The sequence below is a fragment of the Melanotaenia boesemani genome, chromosome 6, assembly GCF_017639745.1.
Source record: "Melanotaenia boesemani isolate fMelBoe1 chromosome 6, fMelBoe1.pri, whole genome shotgun sequence".
Taxonomy (NCBI): Eukaryota; Metazoa; Chordata; class Actinopteri; order Atheriniformes; family Melanotaeniidae; genus Melanotaenia; species Melanotaenia boesemani.
The window spans coordinates 29,746,607-29,765,737 of record NC_055687.1 but is presented as its reverse complement, the minus strand read 5'-3'; the positions used below and the strand labels follow the sequence as shown (position 1 = coordinate 29,765,737).

The following is a 19,131-nucleotide window of genomic DNA, read 5'->3' as shown; positions in this document are numbered from 1 at the left end:
TACAGTCATGCATTTGAGCCATGGTCCATACAGTCAAAATGTAACATTAGGCCCTGAAGTTTAAAAATCTGATGTGTAACAGTCAAAATCTTCCCCCCCTTGTCTTAAGTGTTGCTAATTAACAGCAGCAGCCAAATCGCATCTTAATAAACTGCAGAGGTTTCATGTGTTCAAGCTGTACTTTGACTTAGTGGGTGCAATCAAGAAAATGATCACAATCATCAGTCTTTAAATTTGATCATCAGTCATAACTGTTGCTTCCATCCACACAGAGAAAACACAAGGACAAATAGGAGGAATACCTCACTGACATACCCATCACAGGGCAGGCGAGGCGTATGCTTGTCAGAGAGGACATAGGAGCTACTGAAAATAAATGAGTGAGGAGGTTAGCTGTCAAAAGCAGGGGAGTAAGGAGAGAAGGGACAGCAAGGCAGAGAAGGAAAGTGAGAGAAAGGAGACGTTGCACATGGCCTGGTTGTGATTCATTTCTTCACTTGTGGCGAGCACCACTGAACAGGCAATGGAAAACTTCTGCAAATGTAAATACGCTTTGGTTAAAAATATAGTGGCCTAATGCACACCACATGTGGCTTGCTGGCAAGTTCAGCTCTATTTTGACGGGAAGAAAGACTAAGAAAACGCAACTGGGAAAGAGAAGGATAGAGACATTTGAAAGAGATATTAGAAAGGGAAATTAAATTGCAGTGAAGAGGGCTGATAAAGCTTAACTCCAGCTTACCCTGTGCTTTCTCCACGAACACCACCTTGGACTCAGGGAGAAAGTTGAGACCACTGAGAAACATCATTTTGCCTCCAGTGGCAGGGTAGCTGTCCACACTCTGCTTCTCAACCAGGGGAAGCTCTTGAGCTGAGCGCTGGGCTAAAGAAGATGACACACACACAACTTTCAATTCGGAGTGCAAGGCCATTAACATGCTTCTTAATCATCTTCTAACCTGGGAAGAAAATAAGCAGCACACAGCCAGTAAAACTGCAGTTTTTCATTAGGGAAACAGGCTTATCGAATTTATAATGCTGATTTCATGACCTCTAGCTGAGAGGTTTTAAACAACAGCTGCTTTTTAAATGACAACGAAAGAAGGTGCATGAATGATCAAAACAGTATTTTCACTGTCAGATCCATGTTCATTATTTTCCATCAAGCAGCCTGCGGCCAGTCACCTGTCTCTGCTTTCTATGAAATGACGCAAGTGTGTTGCCTCTGACCTCTGGAACACTGCGACCAGATTCATAGCCAGAAAAATACAATAAATATTTATTATCACATAATTGTGAAATTTCATCTATGAATTTATCTAAACGGGAATTTTCTACAGAGCTAAACAACATGACTCTTCAGTAATGAATGAAGCAACTGATTAACTGCAACTTAGGGCCGTAAAGCACATTGCCAGCTCTGTCTCACGTCTAGTTTTAATTGGTTTCCTTGGGTGCAAATAACATCACACCTATACACACAAATGAATGACAAAGAAACAGAGGTTTCTTTCAATGTGCTCATTCGACTGTGCCAAAACTGGGGCTGGCAAACGACCTTTGTAAAATCTGTGCTAATGGGGAAGTCTTACCACAATAACTTCTGCATTCAGTCATAAAATGTGAATTTGAGATAGATAACACGTGTGTTTGGCATCATGTACAATGCATCTATTACCTTGGCAAATTCCTTTGATCATATAAAGCTTACTGGGTGCACTGAATTCGCTCCACCAAGTAATAAAAGCGTAGCTCAGTTTATAGGATTACAACAGTAGATGCCACCTTTCGCTTAAGCGGAAAGCTAAGAGAAATAGCCAGACTTTTTTTATTTATGAGTGTGTTTATGCATGCAAGTGTGTCAGACTTACAGCATTCAATGGGGTTTGAGGATGCCTGTAGGGACACTGTCCTGCCATTGGGCTGGTTGATGTGTACTCGAAACACCAACCTCACACGAGTGTTTTTACGTCCAATATCTGTTTCCCCTTTGCGTAGCTCAATATCTGAGTTACGAAGCTTGAGGATTCCTGCACAGTCAATACTAGGGAAAAGGAAAGGAGGGGAAACCTTAAACATGATATTTATAACATGATGGACAAAGCATTATTTTCTCTTCTACATGAATTTTTACCCTGTAATCCAACAGTATACCTTTCACAAAGATTAGACTCCAACTAAGCAAAGTTGCTGTGAACCAGTAATGATGTCCCCCATGGATCACACGCTGGAAGTTCACTGAAACATGACTGTACTATTAATCCCTGCATGCCATCAAAGACAAAACTGGACAGTTGTGACTTAATTTCAAAGTTTTAAATGGTCACAGTGGTCCAGGAATAAGCCGCTGAGCAGACCACAGGTTCCATCAGCATTCAAAGTCACTTTGCTATCAGAGCGCATCCAGCCTGCCATGTCCTCTCACAACATTTACTGCATGCATTTTTACGTTAAAACCACTGTTAATCATCTCCATATGTAGCAACAGACCATTCTCTAAGCTGTCTTTCCTTATTTATTTCATTTCACAGTTTGGGAGGTAGAAAGGATAAATTACCTTCCCTTTTTCTTGGTGGAAAAAAAAATCCCCAAACATTATTTAGCAAGCCATTTGTGAATTTGAATAAAAGTAATGTGGCTGGCAAAACTGAGTGAAAACAAATGAGATATGGTTTGGCATTTCAGTTATTTTACATGGTAGGTTTCTGGGCAGTCTTCCTGGAACATGGTGACTTCTTTTCTTTAGAAATTTCTTCCTTAACTTTGAACTACACAATTTGAATGAGGAAAAATTCAAATGTGCAGTTTTGCCCACAACCACTTCTCTTCCTACTTGCATGATCTGATGCTTTATCATTTGGTAGTTTTAAATAAAACTCAAGGTGATCATGATTTAATCAATTTGAATGACTTTTTCCTGGCCTACAATCTAATATGGGCTGATAATTCTGATACTGATTAAATTTCTTTTACATACATTATAAACAAAATGGGAACTCTTTCATATCAACTTCAGCAGTAATTGTCAGCAGTTTATTCTGATAGCTGTTTCATTATTAGGAATTATAGGCCAATTCCTGACGTACTTTAAGTTAAGTTAGTTTATGTATGTAAGATGACCCTTTTTCACAGACTGAGAAGGCAGATCAGAAGACTGAAACTTTGATTGCAGTTTTCAAAAGTCTGCATCCCACACAGCAAGCAAATGGCTGCTGGCTGAGATTGGATGTTGCATTATCAAGGCGTCTGTTTAACAGTTCAATGGAAAAAAAGGTAGTTAAAGGCTTTTCTTCATCTTTGGCTGTTAAGCTCGTCAAAGGAAAAAGAGAGAAATTTTACTCCTCTGCTTTCAGTCTATTTGATGATGACAAAGAGGGAAAGACACTTCCTCTTGACTTGGGATTTTTTTTCTTTCTTTTTTTTTTATATATAAAATTATACCCTAAGGGACACATTAAATCAATCAAGTGAGCAGTGCCCCTGAAAATGTTGCAATATAAAAGGATGTTGTGGTATTATTGGAAATGATACAGTAAGGGAATACAAATGTTAAAACCATTCATGCAGTCGGGAAACACTTTATGTCCCATAAATATCTTTATAATACCTATCATTTAAACAAACATGAAAATAAGTGAACTTTGTTTCCAATTAATTTTATCAAAGAAAACAAAGTAGCCTATTTCAACATTGAAATGGTGAGGGATAAACAAGAAGGGCAGTAAGACATATAATAACCTTATGTAATCCTCAGATGCAGTTTTTTAGCAGTAATAGAGAGTTCTGGGCCTCAGTCCAAAAAATTCACTGCTGCCTAGTCTGAAAGGAGTCCCAGTACAGGAGCAACTGCCTGGATACACTGTAGAGTGCAGGCCCTTGGATTACTTCAGTTCTGGAGGGAGGATGAGAGAGGCCTAGTCTGTTGCCTCAGCCTAATAAATTAATATGTATTTTTCTGAAGATAAAGCACATCATATATAAGAGCACTTCTCAGAGTGGTTTTAAGTGTGGTCTGATAAATTAGTTTTTGAGTGGACCTCTTAGACTTCATGAACTTGATGAAAAAACTACCATCCAGATTTGTAAAAAAAGAAATAGCTTGTTAGCTAGCTAGCTTAATTTGCAGTATATCACACTGTTAAAGAGTAGGTTAAGGAACTCATGTGGTTCCTCAGTATCAGAGCGAGGAATTTTTGAACAATGATACTGGCTACATTTTGATGTCTGTTTAATTTAACGTGAGATAAATAAGCTACTGGGACAGCTTATAGTGCCATCTAAATGGTTGTGGTCTAGAAGCTTTTTTTTTTTTTAACGGTGTAGCCTAGGTTTTTGGTATTGTCTCTCTTGGCTGGCCATGGCTTACTTGAACACTTGAGTGCAGTTGAGCTGTGATTAAGTTCTTAATAACACCTGATATGGTTTTAAATCCCATACAAGAAGTATGCTATTTAGTGTAATAAAAAAAGTGTGTTGATTATTCATCATTTAGCATACCACCTGTATATGAAGTGACTAGACTTGTTAGTTAACAGGAGGACACGTCAGTGCTAATGGCAATGCCAGCAAGCTAGCTAACTGTTTTTATCAAATAGTAATGTTGAAAAAAACTTAATTTTTTAAAAGAAATTTTGGATTAGATGTGTTATTAGAAGCTCAACAGTTTGTTTGTCATTACTTCAGTCACTGCAGACTTCAGAACTTGGATTAATTGCCCCTAAAATCAGGATCATTCTTTTGGTGCTGTAATATTCTTTTATCTGCAGTACAAATGCTCTAATTTGTTCAAATATATTAGTCAATCCTAATGTAATGGAACCACATCATACTGATAGCCCAGAATGTTCTAAGTCAGGGGTCTACAACCTTTACAATCCAAAAAGCCATTTTTCCCTCAGCCCAGCTAAATAAAACGTGTTCAGAGCCGCAAATGTTACCAGACCTTTGGAAAAAAGACAAATAATTCTGAAAAAAGAGCCCATAGTTTCCAACCTAATGACAAGAAAATAAGCTAAAATATATTAATGGCCTTTTTAGTGTCATTATGTTGTGCATTTGCTATTATATCTTTATTTAAAACATTAGTTAGCTCTTTAGCATTTTTATCCATGTATTAAGAGCAATTGTGGAAAGTCCAGCTCCACTTGCAGCTCCGGAGCCACAGGTTGCAGACCCCTGTTCTAAGTGTATCTGTTTGAATCTGTACACATCCTTTCTGAACACACTGGACAGAGTTAGAGACCCATAAATGTTAACATAGAGTATTTTAACCCATCAGAGATCCTTGATTTCTATGGCAGTAAAGTACAGAAGCCTACTTAGTATTATGCACTTTTATGTACTTATCATTGGGCATTCTGTTTGTAGTGCTGAAGCATAGGGTAAGGTATATGTGTGGACAAAAAACAAAAAAACAATGTGTGTTAAAGCAGAGTATACTAGAGAAAAAAGTAAAAAATATAGAAAGAGTGCTGTATAGTCAATGTTTGGATGTTCAATGGAACTCACATAGCTTTCATGTTGTTTTCAGGCAGGAGAGGGATTTCCAGAATTTTGGTGTTGGATTGCATAACTTCATGGCTGGCAGTGGAGACTGTTTTGCCAGTGATGCGGTGGACCTGGTAGAAGGCATGTGGTCGCAGGAGGCGGTCGTCTGCAGTCCCTATGAACAGCTGCAGGGTGAGCGGCTCACTTTCCATGTAGCCATAAAGCTGCCGGGAGAACAACAGGATCCAGGTGAGAGGCAACATCAGGTTTTAAGACCCCCATCTAAGGCAAGCTCTCATTTAGAAAAGAGAGATTGAATGTGCATCAGCTACTGAAGAAAAAAGGCATTTAATGATAGCTTAAACATGGTATGAAAACACACCCCATTTTTGGTTGTTTTTTCTTTAGGTTGGAGACCTTTTTTTAGTTGTCTGCTCTGTCTGAGTTTTTTTTTTTTTTTTTCCAATTTTGATGTTTTTGAATGAACACAATGAACACAGTATGGGTGCAGATTTCATGAGATCTCTGGGGTGCAGAGACATGAAAACTAATAGAAAGACTGGCTTTCCATCACTTCACTATTTATTACAAAATCTCACAACTGCATAAAAAGGGACCAATATAGCAGCAAGAAACCTTATTTAAAAGACAACTTTTGACACTGGACTGCTTTAAGATGTGATGCTAATACCAATTTCCCATTATAAATAGACTGCATGAATAGGAAGACATTGAAATTGGGACACTGGTGGATCAATTTTAAATCATACTATATTGCTAGACTCACAGCCAAGACAAAAACAGTAAGTTCAGTTAAACTTTCCATACAAGTAAGTGAGTAGTGAAAGCTTACTCTGAAATATGGAAGGTAATAGCACCCAAAAACTCCACTAGGTGCAAGATGCAGACACAATCCAGCCCCTTTGCCTTGGAGCAGTTATGAACATGCATTATGATTTCCATTAAAGCTTAGAGAATGTGTCCCACTGTGATGAAAGAGACTCCCGTATCAGAACCACCACTTCAAACAACTACCACTTCCTCTTGCAGGCCTCCATTAGCTGCTACTGCTCAACTAATAAAAACATCAAATCTTAAAAAAAAAAAAAAAAAAGGGGGGGGGGGACCTCTACAACCAAGTACCTGCTGGCTTTTTGGTTGGCTGTACGTCAGATATTACAAGCATCACTGGCTCATTTTTTGATGTTGTCTAAAGCAACATAATTTGAAGATCTAACTAAGATTGTAATGGTTTAAATTTATGAAGATTTAGGCAGGGATTCAAATTCTTGAGTGTGGTGAAGGACAGCTAATATCTTGTGAGTGATCTCTGACTAGAACAATTTGCCAACCAAAGCATTTCTGGTGTAACTGAGTGTTAGCACCACAGACCTCCCAGGATATACTCTTTCTTTATAGTGCAAAGTGGTCCCATGGTTTGAAGGGAGGAAGTTGGTGTTGGCTAAGAAATCTCTCTAAACTTAAAAAGCTGTAAGGAAGCTGCAAAATCCATCTAGTATAGTACACCAAAACCTATCAGTGCATGGACCTCCATGGACCCACCCAGGTGGCTACTTGACCACACTGACATTTACTGAGAGAGATCAATTTTACTCGAGACCGGGGCTCACCAAGCCACGGGCCTCTAAAAAAAATCCCACAAATTGGTCAATTACCCCAGCACACACCAGTGCGTTGCTTCAGACCAATTTTCTTTGAGCTCTGTCCGAGAGAAAACAGTGGTAACGTCAAATGGAATAAAAGACCCCAGTTGTTTATCCAATGGACTGAGTCATATAACAAAACGCAGACCACATGTAACCTATGACATAATCTGATTAATGGGTTTATAATTACCTTTGAGAGGACAGGAAGGGATGGGGGTGTGAGGAAGAGCAAGGCTAAAGACTGGAGAGCTGTGTGGAAATTAGTGCTAGAATGTCATGGACACTTAATGCCTGTGGTCTGAGAACAAATTTGTCTGGATGCTTTCATCAGAAGGTGTCTGTTTTGATGATAAACATTAAGATTTAATGCCTATTGTCTACATTTGACAGCTGATCTTTAGATTTAAGACAAGTCAGAGGATGTGCTCTTTTTCTTTTGTAGTTTTAAAAATTTCAGAATTAATCATCTTGCATAAAAGTAGGATATGATCAGTCATTTAAGTAGAGTATATATCCATATGCTTCATAATCTAAGCACCAGTTGTTATCCGGCTACGCTCTTTGATTCAGATATCAAGGGGGAGCAAAGGGAGTGGTAAAGCTAAAGCTGTCAGTCATCTCCAGTTCCAACTATCATATTTTTCTCTTCAGCTCACCATAGTGTCTCTAGCAGCTGTCTCGATCTGTGAGCTAGTCACACATGCTAGTCATCAGTGAGTTAGGCAGAGGTCAGGAGCTTCTTGAAGTCTTTGCATCCCTTGGGGCCACTTCATCTATGCGGTGATCTCACCGGCAGACCCTGCTCCCCTTGTTATATTTTACTTCTAGTGTCACCAGAAGTAATTATCCATAGCCACACATGCTACCAGTTACTTGTGCATTGACTTGTGGGAGGGCTATGGCTGAGCATGAGGTACAAATCTGAAACACCGGAGCGTTAAATTGCATGACGTTGCCTTACGATTTAATAAAACACAGGCAGCCGCACTACAAAGCTGTGTCGTCTGTCCCCTTTGCCTCGGTAGACCTTTTTTTTTTTTTTGAGTTTCTCTGTGACCTCCAGCCATTACCTCAGCCGCCACGTGTCTTTAAAGAGGCCTTCTAAAAAGGCTGGATAGCGGTGAGGGAGAAAACAAAGTGTGAGAATGAGGAGGGAGAGCAAGGGGCTTTATCTACTCATTCATACTGCGGTAGCACACAATGATGCTGGCATCGTCACTCAAAACCTCATGACCTCATGTGGGTAGAGGAAGTGATGAATGAGGTCGGGTAGTCCTGTTGGTGACGCTGGCCATCCCAGCAGCAAGAGAAGGCCGTCTAGTCCCCTGGGCAACTTCCCTCAATTCGTTTACCATATGTGCTCCCCCTCACCCTCTTCCTGCAGTCCTCCTTTTCTTTCTGTGAAACTCCCAGGATGCTAAATCAACTGCTCACCAGAAGAAGAGAGCAAAACTAACTTCTTCATTTCATTTATGAAGGATAAAATAAGTTGAAGTTGATTTGGTGAAGAGATGGGGGCTAATAAGAGAGGCTTCACATACACACCTGTGACCTCAGCTTTGGTTGGACCAGAGAACCCTTAATTTTCATCAGATGAGTTTCTCTTGGTGTAACAGCAGCCTATTTGGCAAATGCACTGTATATTTCCTTTGAGCTAATCTAAGCCGAGTTTAAAACATAATTTGATTTGCAGCTCAGATCTTGGTGCCAACTTCCATCCATTTACATCTCTCATCACCAGCCACTGTTGTATGAACCATTTCTGATAGATAAAACGCAAGTAAAGCATTGAGAATATGGCAGCCGATGCCTTAGTTGTGTAATTATAAGCAGATGTATTGTCTTGGTCAGTTTACACACACACTATGTACACACTTTCATTTATTTATTTATTTTTTTTTTGCATATCTTAAAGCAGTTCATAGCAGGTTTTATCCATCAACTCCTGTAGTAATGGTGACATTTTAAACGCTGGGCTTAACAGTTCAAATGAAATATTTGAAGATGTTAAATGTAATAATGACTTAGTGGTAAATTAGATGTGTCTGTCCTGGCTGAAAACTGATTGCAAGTACACTCCACAGGCCTACAGCAGTCTGCCTCCTCTCCTTCTGGAGTGATTTCATCACTGCCTGGAGAAATGTCATGACTCGTGGAAGTCCACGTGGCGCAATGAACTGAGGGGAAGGAGAGGATGACTGGAAGCAAAAGAGGAGGATGGGGCGGGGGGTGAAAAGAAATAAAACAGCAGATTCAGGCTTTTTACCATTATCACGCTCCGTTCTCTGTCAATTACCCACACACAAACCCAAGCCCGCCTTTGCTGTACCCAGTTAAGCATACACTCATCCAAATTGTCTCTCCATCCAAACTTTACTCTGTCACCCTGCTGCTCTGCTCTCGTCCCCTGTGTCTCATAATGAATGCATAAGGCAACATATGCAATCCTTTAATGTGCTTCATTTCCATGGCTCCACATGCTACTTCTTTTATAAGCAACCAAACATCTATAACCCTAAAAGTTTTTGTTGAATTGAGTACTTTGGAGTTATGTCATCAAGGGCAACGTTTCAAGCACAAGCCCATGTCTAGACCAGCGTAAGTCCAAATTCCATATAAAAAAGACGGAATGGCTTTGTTACCAGTGCAGTTTGCCATGAGAAATATCATTCAAACCTACAGAGAATTTAACTAAGATGATGCATGGATGACTGCTGTGCCCCCTCCATCTCCGCAATAACAAGAATACCCACTTGTTACCTCATAAATCTGTGGGCCGTCTGGTTATCACCTCAAACCAGTGAAAACGATACACATCTCTCTCAACTTTTTCCACATGTTATTAACTTGTAATTAGTGGTAGCCCAATACTACTGTAAGAGAAGCCCCACAGACGGAGAAGCACAATTTGAGACTGGCATAAATACCCCTTTGGGCAATGAATAATAGCCCTGACTAAGCTCTAACAGCACTGAAGGGTAAACCAAGCCTTTTGGATATCAAACAAGAGGCAGCAGTATATTTAATGAGCAATTAACAGCTACAGTATAGTTTGCTGTAGATTGGGAGGGGGGTGGGGGAGCAAGTTGAAGGGTCCTTATGAGACATTACAGAGCCAGTAAGCACAGGATCCCAAGGTGAAACCGCACATGCAAAAAACCCAGCACGTGTTTGCTGAGGGCTTTTATGTCGCCATGGCGGAAACATACGGCAAATTTGCTGCACATTACATACAGTTGCAGAGGAAGCGAGACGGGTATTAAGTCACACATTTTAATAGGGATGATGGCTACATCCTGTTGAAATTACAACACGTCTGTTGCTGCTTTAGACTTAATGAGAGAGTGTGTGTATGTGTGAGGAGGAAGGCCTATAGGCCAGTGATTATCCTATATGAACAAGCCATGAGCAGGACTGCACTGTACTTAACACTCTGCAGGTGTTGTTGTCTGCTGTTTCCAAGGGCCAGGCGGATCTCATCACAACTGAGGATGAACCTGACTGCCTTTGGAATATCTGGGACAGAATTGACATTTTTAATCATAGCAAGGTCACATAATCACATAATCTTGCCGGTAAAATTAATTAATAATACCACCAGAAAGAGGTTTCACATAGCTGTGGCAATGAAAAGGGGAGTGTCTGGGACAGGGTACCATAGATCCCATGATTTGTGTGGTGGTCTGCTTCAACAAATATAATTTAAAACACATCTGCAGAAGGGTGTGTGTGTGTGTGTGTGTGTGTGTGTGTGTGTGAGAGAGAGAGAGAGAGATCTAAGGCAAGTTCTCATTTAGGAGAGAAACTAGTTTAGTTCAACCATCTGCTCATACAGATTGCAGTGTACCTTTCACGCTCTTCATCTTGCTGTTTTTTCACCTGGCGTTGCTTTTCAACACACATGTCATCATTGCTCACAGCACATGCATCTGATCATGCATGAGGTAAAAAAACAATGGTGCCGTGGATGACTGGGCTTCAACCGAGGGAGGCCCGCTGGTGAGGGCTTGGGAGACAGTTGAAGGATGAGCAGTTCAGAGGGAGTGACAACCTCAGGCCCCAAGGAGAGAGAGAGGGAGGGAGACACCGGTGCATGGAAAGGGGAGGTGGCATCTGATGGGCCTTGACTCCAATGCACCACCCATTGTACTCAGCCATCCTCAGGGTTACTCAGGTCCTAATCAGTAGGATACAGAACATCTCTAGGGGGCAGCCAAGTCAAGTTCTAGCAGCTTGGTGCCGCTTTCTGCCCCTTTCTGCCCCTTTGCTCTCTGCACCAGTCTTGCGCAGCACACACATGCACACACACTTCCTTGAGTTGCTTCTTACACCCATGCCCCTGTGTCATTATTGACTCATTCTCCTTGACTGCATCTCACCCATCCAGCGCCTGCCACTCATTATCATAGGGCACTGGGGACTACAGTATATCTATCCTCCAAGGTAATAATAACACTATTTCACACAACACCACAATAAAAAGAAAGAGAGAGATAAATACTTAGAGGTTGTAGTTTGAGGAAATTTGTACTTCAAACTGTGCTTAAAAACTCCCTGAACATGTAATGTTTCTTTAGTATGTGCACATGATTGCCTAATTTTTATAGATTTATATTTCTGACCTCTGCCTTGCTTGCAGTGGCTTCTGCTGTTATAAAATCCTGAAGACATCCCAGTTTAATGCAATATCAGCAGCATACATCACCCCTTACTAAGAAGTAAAAGTAAGTTGTGAGATAAAGTAGAAGTTGCGACAGGAAAGGTGGAATATTTTCACTATGGCTGTAGCTTTGCTTTAAACTCAACAATGCACATAGTAAGACTTAATGTCAGCATTGAATCAGTACTTATGAAGCATGAATATTAATGTAAATCTGTACTATGCTGTTTGCAAAGACATGTCTTAGCCGTGTGGCCAAAAAAGTGACTCAGAAAGTGATGAAATCAAAGCCAGTCTCACCTGCCACAGCTGCACATGGCAGCCTGAGTCTGCTCAGCCTCTGTCTGCAGCATGGCTGAAATGTTGATTCATGCTTGTTGATACACAAAGGTTTTTAATGAAGAGGAATAATTACCTGTATTTACAGAAAAAAAGCTGCAGGTTGACAGGCTTGTTTATAACACTACTTTGGCCAACAGCTGTCAACTGCATTCGACACCAAGTTTACCAGGATGTGGTGACAACATCTATTTACAAAACAGCCGTGGTAATAACACAGCCCAAAGTGAGTGACACGGATAGACCACCAACCTTCAACTGCACTGGTCTGAATGAGATTTCTCTAAGGGTGCAAGCTTTACTTCGACTGTATAGAAAAATAGTGTTGCCGCCTTAAATCCTTTGATTCATTCTTCCACAAAACTGTTACAGAGGAAAACGACCACAATTGATTGGATAAAGACCATTTTACTTTGAATTAACTGCATGAAAGTCAAATTTACCTTCAGCCTGAAGGACATACACACAGTACTAAATCCCCACCTTGTGTAAACGGAGATGTCAGCGCAGTGTGATGACAGCGGAGCAGAGAAAGGAGCTCTGTGCTGTGCTGCTGGTGAGACTGACGTATGCTCTTTAAGTGTTCGCCAAGCACAATAGTTAGAGGCGATGGTCCTCCTTTATACTAATTGAGTCAGCATGCACTGCTGCTGGTCAGACAGCCGTCTCAACTTCTGGGAATATTAACAACACAGCAAACAAGCGTATGCTGAACTGTATGGTAGATTAGTTGTAAATAATATACTGCTGTCAGATCTCTCAGGGAAGGCTAGTGTTAGGAAAAATAGTATAATTTCGTTTAGAAATTCAAGAAACAAAAAAATAGCTGAAGGAGAACTTTGCAGACAATTTCTACTTTAGTTTTAATTGGTATCAAATAGTTAAACACTGTAAACTTTCCTAATATAAAAGGCAAAAAAAGAAGAAATCAAGATAATACCAAAGTTCACGCTAATGACAGAAATGTCAAAGCTGCTCAGAATTTCCTCTGTGACTGCATCCTGTCACAAAGACAGCAACAGCCAAGTGGTCATGTCACTGGCTTGCTGTTGAACAGAAAATCTGTTATTCATCAGAATGCACTTTTTTCCACCTTAGCTGCAATGGAAGCAATTTATTTAAGCAACTTTAAATCAAACAAGCTGAACCGTATTACTGGAAAATAAAAAGTGAATAATGAATCTCAAAGATCTGAGTCAAAAACCATTTACCATATGAGCATAGTGCATGTACACATACCTGAACCACAGGGTGTCCTCCAGACAGTGCCTTCACAGCTCCTCGGCTGCCCTCTGTCTCATAATGGGCCCTGTGGTGGGACTTCGGCTGTACCTCGATCTGCAAGCTGTATGGGCCGGAGCAGGACGGCAGCTGCCAGTCAAGCGCCGGCATAGAAGGGCTGCAATAACATGACACATTGATTGTAAACTGGTGAAAGTAACATTAAACACAAGTTCTGCTTCTCAGCTGTGAATTAACATTCATCCTTTTAAAGTGATTTGACTTCTGAGCTAAAAATCAACCATCTGGTTTACCTTCACTAAAAAGAAGCAGGTGGAGTTTTTTTTAGATTTTCTATTGACTTGGAATAAAACCACAGAGACATGAAGAATGACTTTTTTTTTTTCTACTTTGACTTGATTTGATTTGCCAAATTATGACTTGTGAGGCTGCATTTCAACCAGGGTTTTTTCCCTGTCAAGCAAATCTAAATCAAAGGTTTTAAACTTGCTTTAAATTAGCCTTAAATTGAGACACACTGGTTTAATCCAGCTGGCTTGATCCTTCTCCCTGTCATCATGGCCTATAATCTAATCAACTGAAGTCATTCACTGACAAGCGTAATGCTTTCGGTCTGAGTAATAGTTAGTGGCCCTTTTTTTATGAAAAATAAACAAAGGGCGAATGTGCCCTGGTTAGAGGGAGGTATGTTTTGCTTTGCGGTGTGACAGGTGGAAACAGCCATGATGAGTTAGAAAAGTAACAGTGGGAAGAAAGACATTTCTAGCGTACAAAAACTAATTTGACACTAACCGGAGTTAAAGCTGTACTTTGCAACAATTATTGTACATTTCAAATTGATAACTGAGAGATTTGAAAAGAAAGCCGCTGCAGTACCGAAGACAATGGAATATGAAGCACACCCTGAGCGTGATATCTCTTTCTCAGAGCTACAGCTGGCCTCCCTCAACATCATTGTTCTCCAGATGGAGAGTCCGAGATTCCCATGTGAACACCGTAGAGATATCTAAACCAAAACAAACAAGCGCTAGACAATATTTCTCTGTGCCGGATGCCTGGTAAACGCAAACCCCTGACCTGAAGGGTGGCTCAACTGAAACCAATCTCTGGCATCTTGGTGGAACTTGCGGGCTGTTTGTTGACCCAAAACGAACTGATTTCCCCCCACAAGGCTTTATCTGCCCAGTCAGTGCATGACATCACGTTAGCTACACAGAGAAAAAGATGGGCTGATGGCGCGACACACCAGTGCAGCGAGCCGCCTGATTAACTCACAGTCTGCTTCCCCTTCGGCCAGGCCTGTCACCATTACTTCCTGTAGCTCACTATCTTAATCAAACACTTGATTTCCGACAGGAAAGTGTGTTATTGGCTTGGAAAAAAAAGCCATGAGGGAGACAAAAGAATTTAAAAAAGCTTACCTTGCTCAAAGGACAAAAAACAAGTGTATTTGTGTGAGTGTATACACACGCATTGTTATGTTTGTGTGTGGGTTGTTATAGTAACAGTAGCACGCACATGAAGCAAAACTTCTCTGTGTGAAATCTGATTTATAAAAGAGTTTTGATCTTCAAAGGGAGGTTGTTTGGAAGTAAAGTGGATGTAACGTTCCTTGTCTGCCCTTTTATGGGGCCTTTGAAGATTAAACACTGAAACAATGTTGTCCTCAATAAAAAAAATATGCAAAGAACAAGCAAAGTTTCAAGAGCTAAAAGCATACAGCTTTATCTTCTAAGTCTAAATCTAAATATATTTTAAAAGAAATCCCCCCTGCTTCCTTTTAAGTTGGGTTTTCTTAAAAACCTATGAACTTTCAGTGTCTTACCTACAATAGAAAGTAGTCAGAACTACTGAATTTGGAGAATAAGGGAATAATTATTACAGGATAGCCTTAAAACTTTCATAGCAGTTTCAGCACTTGCTTTTGATAGTGAATTATACACTGCATCATTTTTGCATTGAACCCTTTTTGATTTTTCACTATCTTGTCAACCAAAGTACATCCATGTTGCTCTGCATCATGGCAGTAAACATATCATGGTGATGATAAGTTCCGACAAATTCTGCTGAACTAATCCCAAAAGAAAGACCACAAAAAAGTAAAAGATATTAATAATAATGATAAAAAAAAGATTATAGAAGCAAGAGCACTTTCCATCTTTTAAATATTTGGAAAAGTATTGCCCAGCAGTAAACTATCAAATAAATCTGACACATTTCCTAACACATTCAATGTCAAGTGGCAACATGGATGTTCTTAGGTTGCTTATGGTGCTTTTCCATTTCATGGAATTGTACAATATGGTAATTTTTCTACTGCAGATAAGACAGTGACTAGTAATTTATACAACCCATTTCAAGAAAAACTGGATAACTTTTTCAGATTCTTTAGTGAAGATCAACAAACCTGAGGTAAGGCTTGGGTTTAGGCCAGGAGTATGGATGTTGAGGTACATCCAGGAACCCTCCACAATAGTTATCCTTCTTGATGGCCAAGCGGGAGGGGTAGTCCTCATGGCAGAGCTCCACATCTGGTCCCAGCTCCTCACCACCAGGTTCCACCTTAAGGCTCATGGAGGGTGAGAGGTCCAGCATGGTCTTACGTGTCTTGAGTGGGATCCCCTCCCCCATGTCCACCACTCCATCTGTGGTGAGAGCATTAATGGCTGCTACGATGGCAGAGTTGGTGTACTGGTTGGTGTTGGCAACCCAGGTCTCATCTGTGACACTGACCCTGGGGGAGCCGTGTGGAGAAGGAGTGGGCGATTGATTGGGTGAACAGGCTGTCTGATGGTAGGAAGAGCCATTGAAGCTGTACTTTCTCTTCCCCATGCCTCCGTTGTTGCCTCCGTTGCCTCCACTGCAGGATGGTGAGTTTGGCCTGGAGCCACGAGGTTGTGCTGGCCAGCCCTCCTCTGCCACAGCTCCTATCTGAGGGGAGGTGGAAGGCGAATGGTGAGGGGAGCCTGCAGGACCGACAGCATGTGGGCATGACAGAAGTGTGGATGACCCTCGCGGAGAAACACAGGGAGACTGCCAGGGGGAGTTTTGTGGGGAATTGTCGTAGTTGTAGAAGCCAGACTCATATGATGATGCCTCAGAGTTACAACTGCGTGAAGATATGCTACTTGCTGGGCTAAGGCAGCTGGGATCGCGGTAGCCGTCTGCATTGGGCAGTGTTAATGTGACAATGGAGTTGACACCTCGTTTGATGATGTGGTCTTCACTATTGTTCTTCTCTACCTCATCCTCTGGATACTGGCTGTAGGCAGTAATCTCAATTCGAGGGCTTTCTAGAGCCGGAGCACCACTGGGTCTCAAGCCATGAGGCAGGTAATAGCCTGATGCTGCAAAGTTGTCATTTTGAAGGCCGTAGCCTGTCTGGTAGCAAGAAGAAACTGAGATAACAGGGCTGGACTGTAAGGTGTGGTACTGTGTGGCCAGACAGGGGTTGCTCATACCCAGAGGAAGAGCCAGGCTGACATTTGGTGTGTAGTTGTATGCATCTGAAAAACAAAAGAACAACATTTAAGAAATATTAAGCACTAATTTGCAACTAAAGTACTATGCACAAGTCTTCTCATTTCTTTAACTTTTGCTTCCAAGTAGCCAGACTTTCTTGCATTGTTTTAAATTGGTCTTCAGCAATATTTCTCCAGGTACCCTTGTACTAGCAAGGTGATGCCCAAAGAACTATTAGCAAAGAACTTGGCATATCTCAGCATGGTGTGCATGGTAGTCTTTAAAAAGTGGAAGAAAGTGATATTCCTCAGAAATAATATATATATCAGCAAAGACCTGTCAGGAACAGAGAAGTCTGTTTTTTTAGTGGATCCCTTATTTATTGAGCCTTTTACGCTTTATTTTTACATTTTATTTATATTCATATTTGCACATATTTCAATAGATAGCTGCATCTTTTTCCACATTTTCCTAGCAATGTATAGAGAAATGAGTTGTGGCCCATGACTTTTGCATGGCCCTAACCACAAAAATGGTTTAAAGCTTGGATTGAACATCGTAAAAGCTGCACAGATCTTACCAATTTACAAGGAGAGCGACTACGCCCCCATCTTTATAAACATCTGGAGAGGCTTAGCAATCTCCTCAAAGCAGTTACTGTATGTGGCTGCTGTGTAGTCACACGTTGCACCGCCACTCTGTTTGTTTGATCAGTTCATCTACAGCTCAATTTGGCACACCCTGCTGTCATATGTACTCTACAGGAATTCCTCCAGCAGCACTGATGGATGCTTCCTTTGATTGATTACATCACTCACTGAGCAAATTAGGCCCTCCCCTGTGGAAAACTGACAGCACTCTCGCATCACTCTGAGCTTGTGATTAAGTCAAGGAGTTTGCTGCAGTGTTACACATGCATCGTATTCAAACAAAGGGCACACACAAGAGTTCACAAGCGTTCTAACATACAAATTCAGTTTGAAGAGGCAGGTTTATCCTTGCCTCTTCAGTCAGAGTTGTTGTGCTTGTGTCTAGTGTAAATCTCGCGCTTTCTTTTTATTGATAATGTCGGTGAGGATAAACGTTGTCAGAAAGGATACCACTCAGTCTGAAACCCTGCGAAGGGCATTCCCCTCAATGCAGCATGCTATATTTGTAAACCACAATGCTGAGCATCACATGAAATGACAAATCTATCACATGTCACATATGTGGGTAGGCAGTTTAAAATTAGTAGATCTGAGTCTGTTTATAGAGGTGCTTTTTTTATATGTAGCTACGGCAGACATGCCCAAGATACCAGTAGATACCATTCACATAACAGAAAATATAATCCAATCCACTCTTTCTTTAAAATAAAGAAAATCATCACTTAATTATAATAACAGAATAAATAAAGTCAAGAAACCCAATTGTCTCTCAGTACCCACCTCTCTTTGGCTCATTCTGGGCTCCTTCACTGGCCTCAAACACAGAGCTGAAATCAAACTCTTGCTCTTCATGCTGGAAACTCATTTCTGCCCCAGTCACAGCATAAAAACTGCCACTGCTCAGCTGAGTCCTCTCTGATGCTTTCCCCCTTTAGTTTAAACAGATGATAATCTCCTGCCCACTCCACCCGTTGTGACACACCTCCTTAAAGTCAGGCCTGACTGCCTTTGCTTAGAGTCGCAGCTGATGTGTTTTTGTACCCGTCTGAATGTGTGTGTGATCAGTGCACTGTGCTGTAACATATTTGACTTCTTTTGACACCCACTCAACACATTGAGGCTTTCACTTTTGCCTCCTGCATCTTAAAACATGGGTTTTCCGGGTCACATGCACCATGTCTGCTGAGATAACAAACTCCTAGAAGCCCACGATTTATGTGGTGAAACGGCTGAAAGAAAAATGAAAGCACACTTGAACACAAAGTAGTGTTAGTTGCAGTGCATTTCAAAGTGTGGTGTAAGCAGAGTTAATTTGAAATCACTGACAATCACACAGATTATAGCGTGCTCGCTCTGTCCTCAACCATTTTTCTCAACTATTCCATCATGATCAAAACATTCTCTCCCCACAACCAAACCAGCGTGACTAAAAAATGGTGGAGTTTATCCACAGGGATTGTGGTCTATGCTGGGCTCAGACTGACAGGACTTCAGAGAGAGATGGTCGCACACAGAAGTCATCTGCAGCCTCTGGAGCTGGGAAACCTTGGGGCCATGTCTCGTACATGACTGACTAGGAGCTAAAATCCAGCAGGGTTTGCATGTGTAAGTGTGCTTGCATTTG

General features: G+C 41.1%; 1 protein-coding gene across 2 annotated transcripts in view; it reads right to left on the bottom strand.

Moving 5' to 3' along the window:
- The window catches only part of LOC121642466 (nuclear factor of activated T-cells, cytoplasmic 1-like), a 64,982-nt gene that overhangs the window by 44,382 nt on the left and 1,469 nt on the right, over window positions 1–19,131 (bottom strand). Inside the window, exons 1-6 of one of the 2 annotated variants that reach the window (XM_041989227.1) lie at window positions 18,288–18,415; window positions 15,803–16,901; window positions 13,393–13,552; window positions 5,509–5,711; window positions 1,872–2,044; window positions 743–883 (exon numbers count right to left, since the gene is read on the bottom strand). In XM_041989227.1, coding sequence (XP_041845161.1) covers window positions 743–883; window positions 1,872–2,044; window positions 5,509–5,711; window positions 13,393–13,552; window positions 15,803–16,901; window positions 18,288–18,372 — 1,861 coding nt within the window. In that variant the 5' untranslated portion in view covers window positions 18,373–18,415. Of the gene's footprint in view, window positions 1–742; window positions 884–1,871; window positions 2,045–5,508; window positions 5,712–13,392; window positions 13,553–15,802; window positions 16,902–18,287; window positions 18,416–19,131 lie in introns of those variants that run through there. The other variant, XM_041989226.1, reaches the window with a different exon arrangement.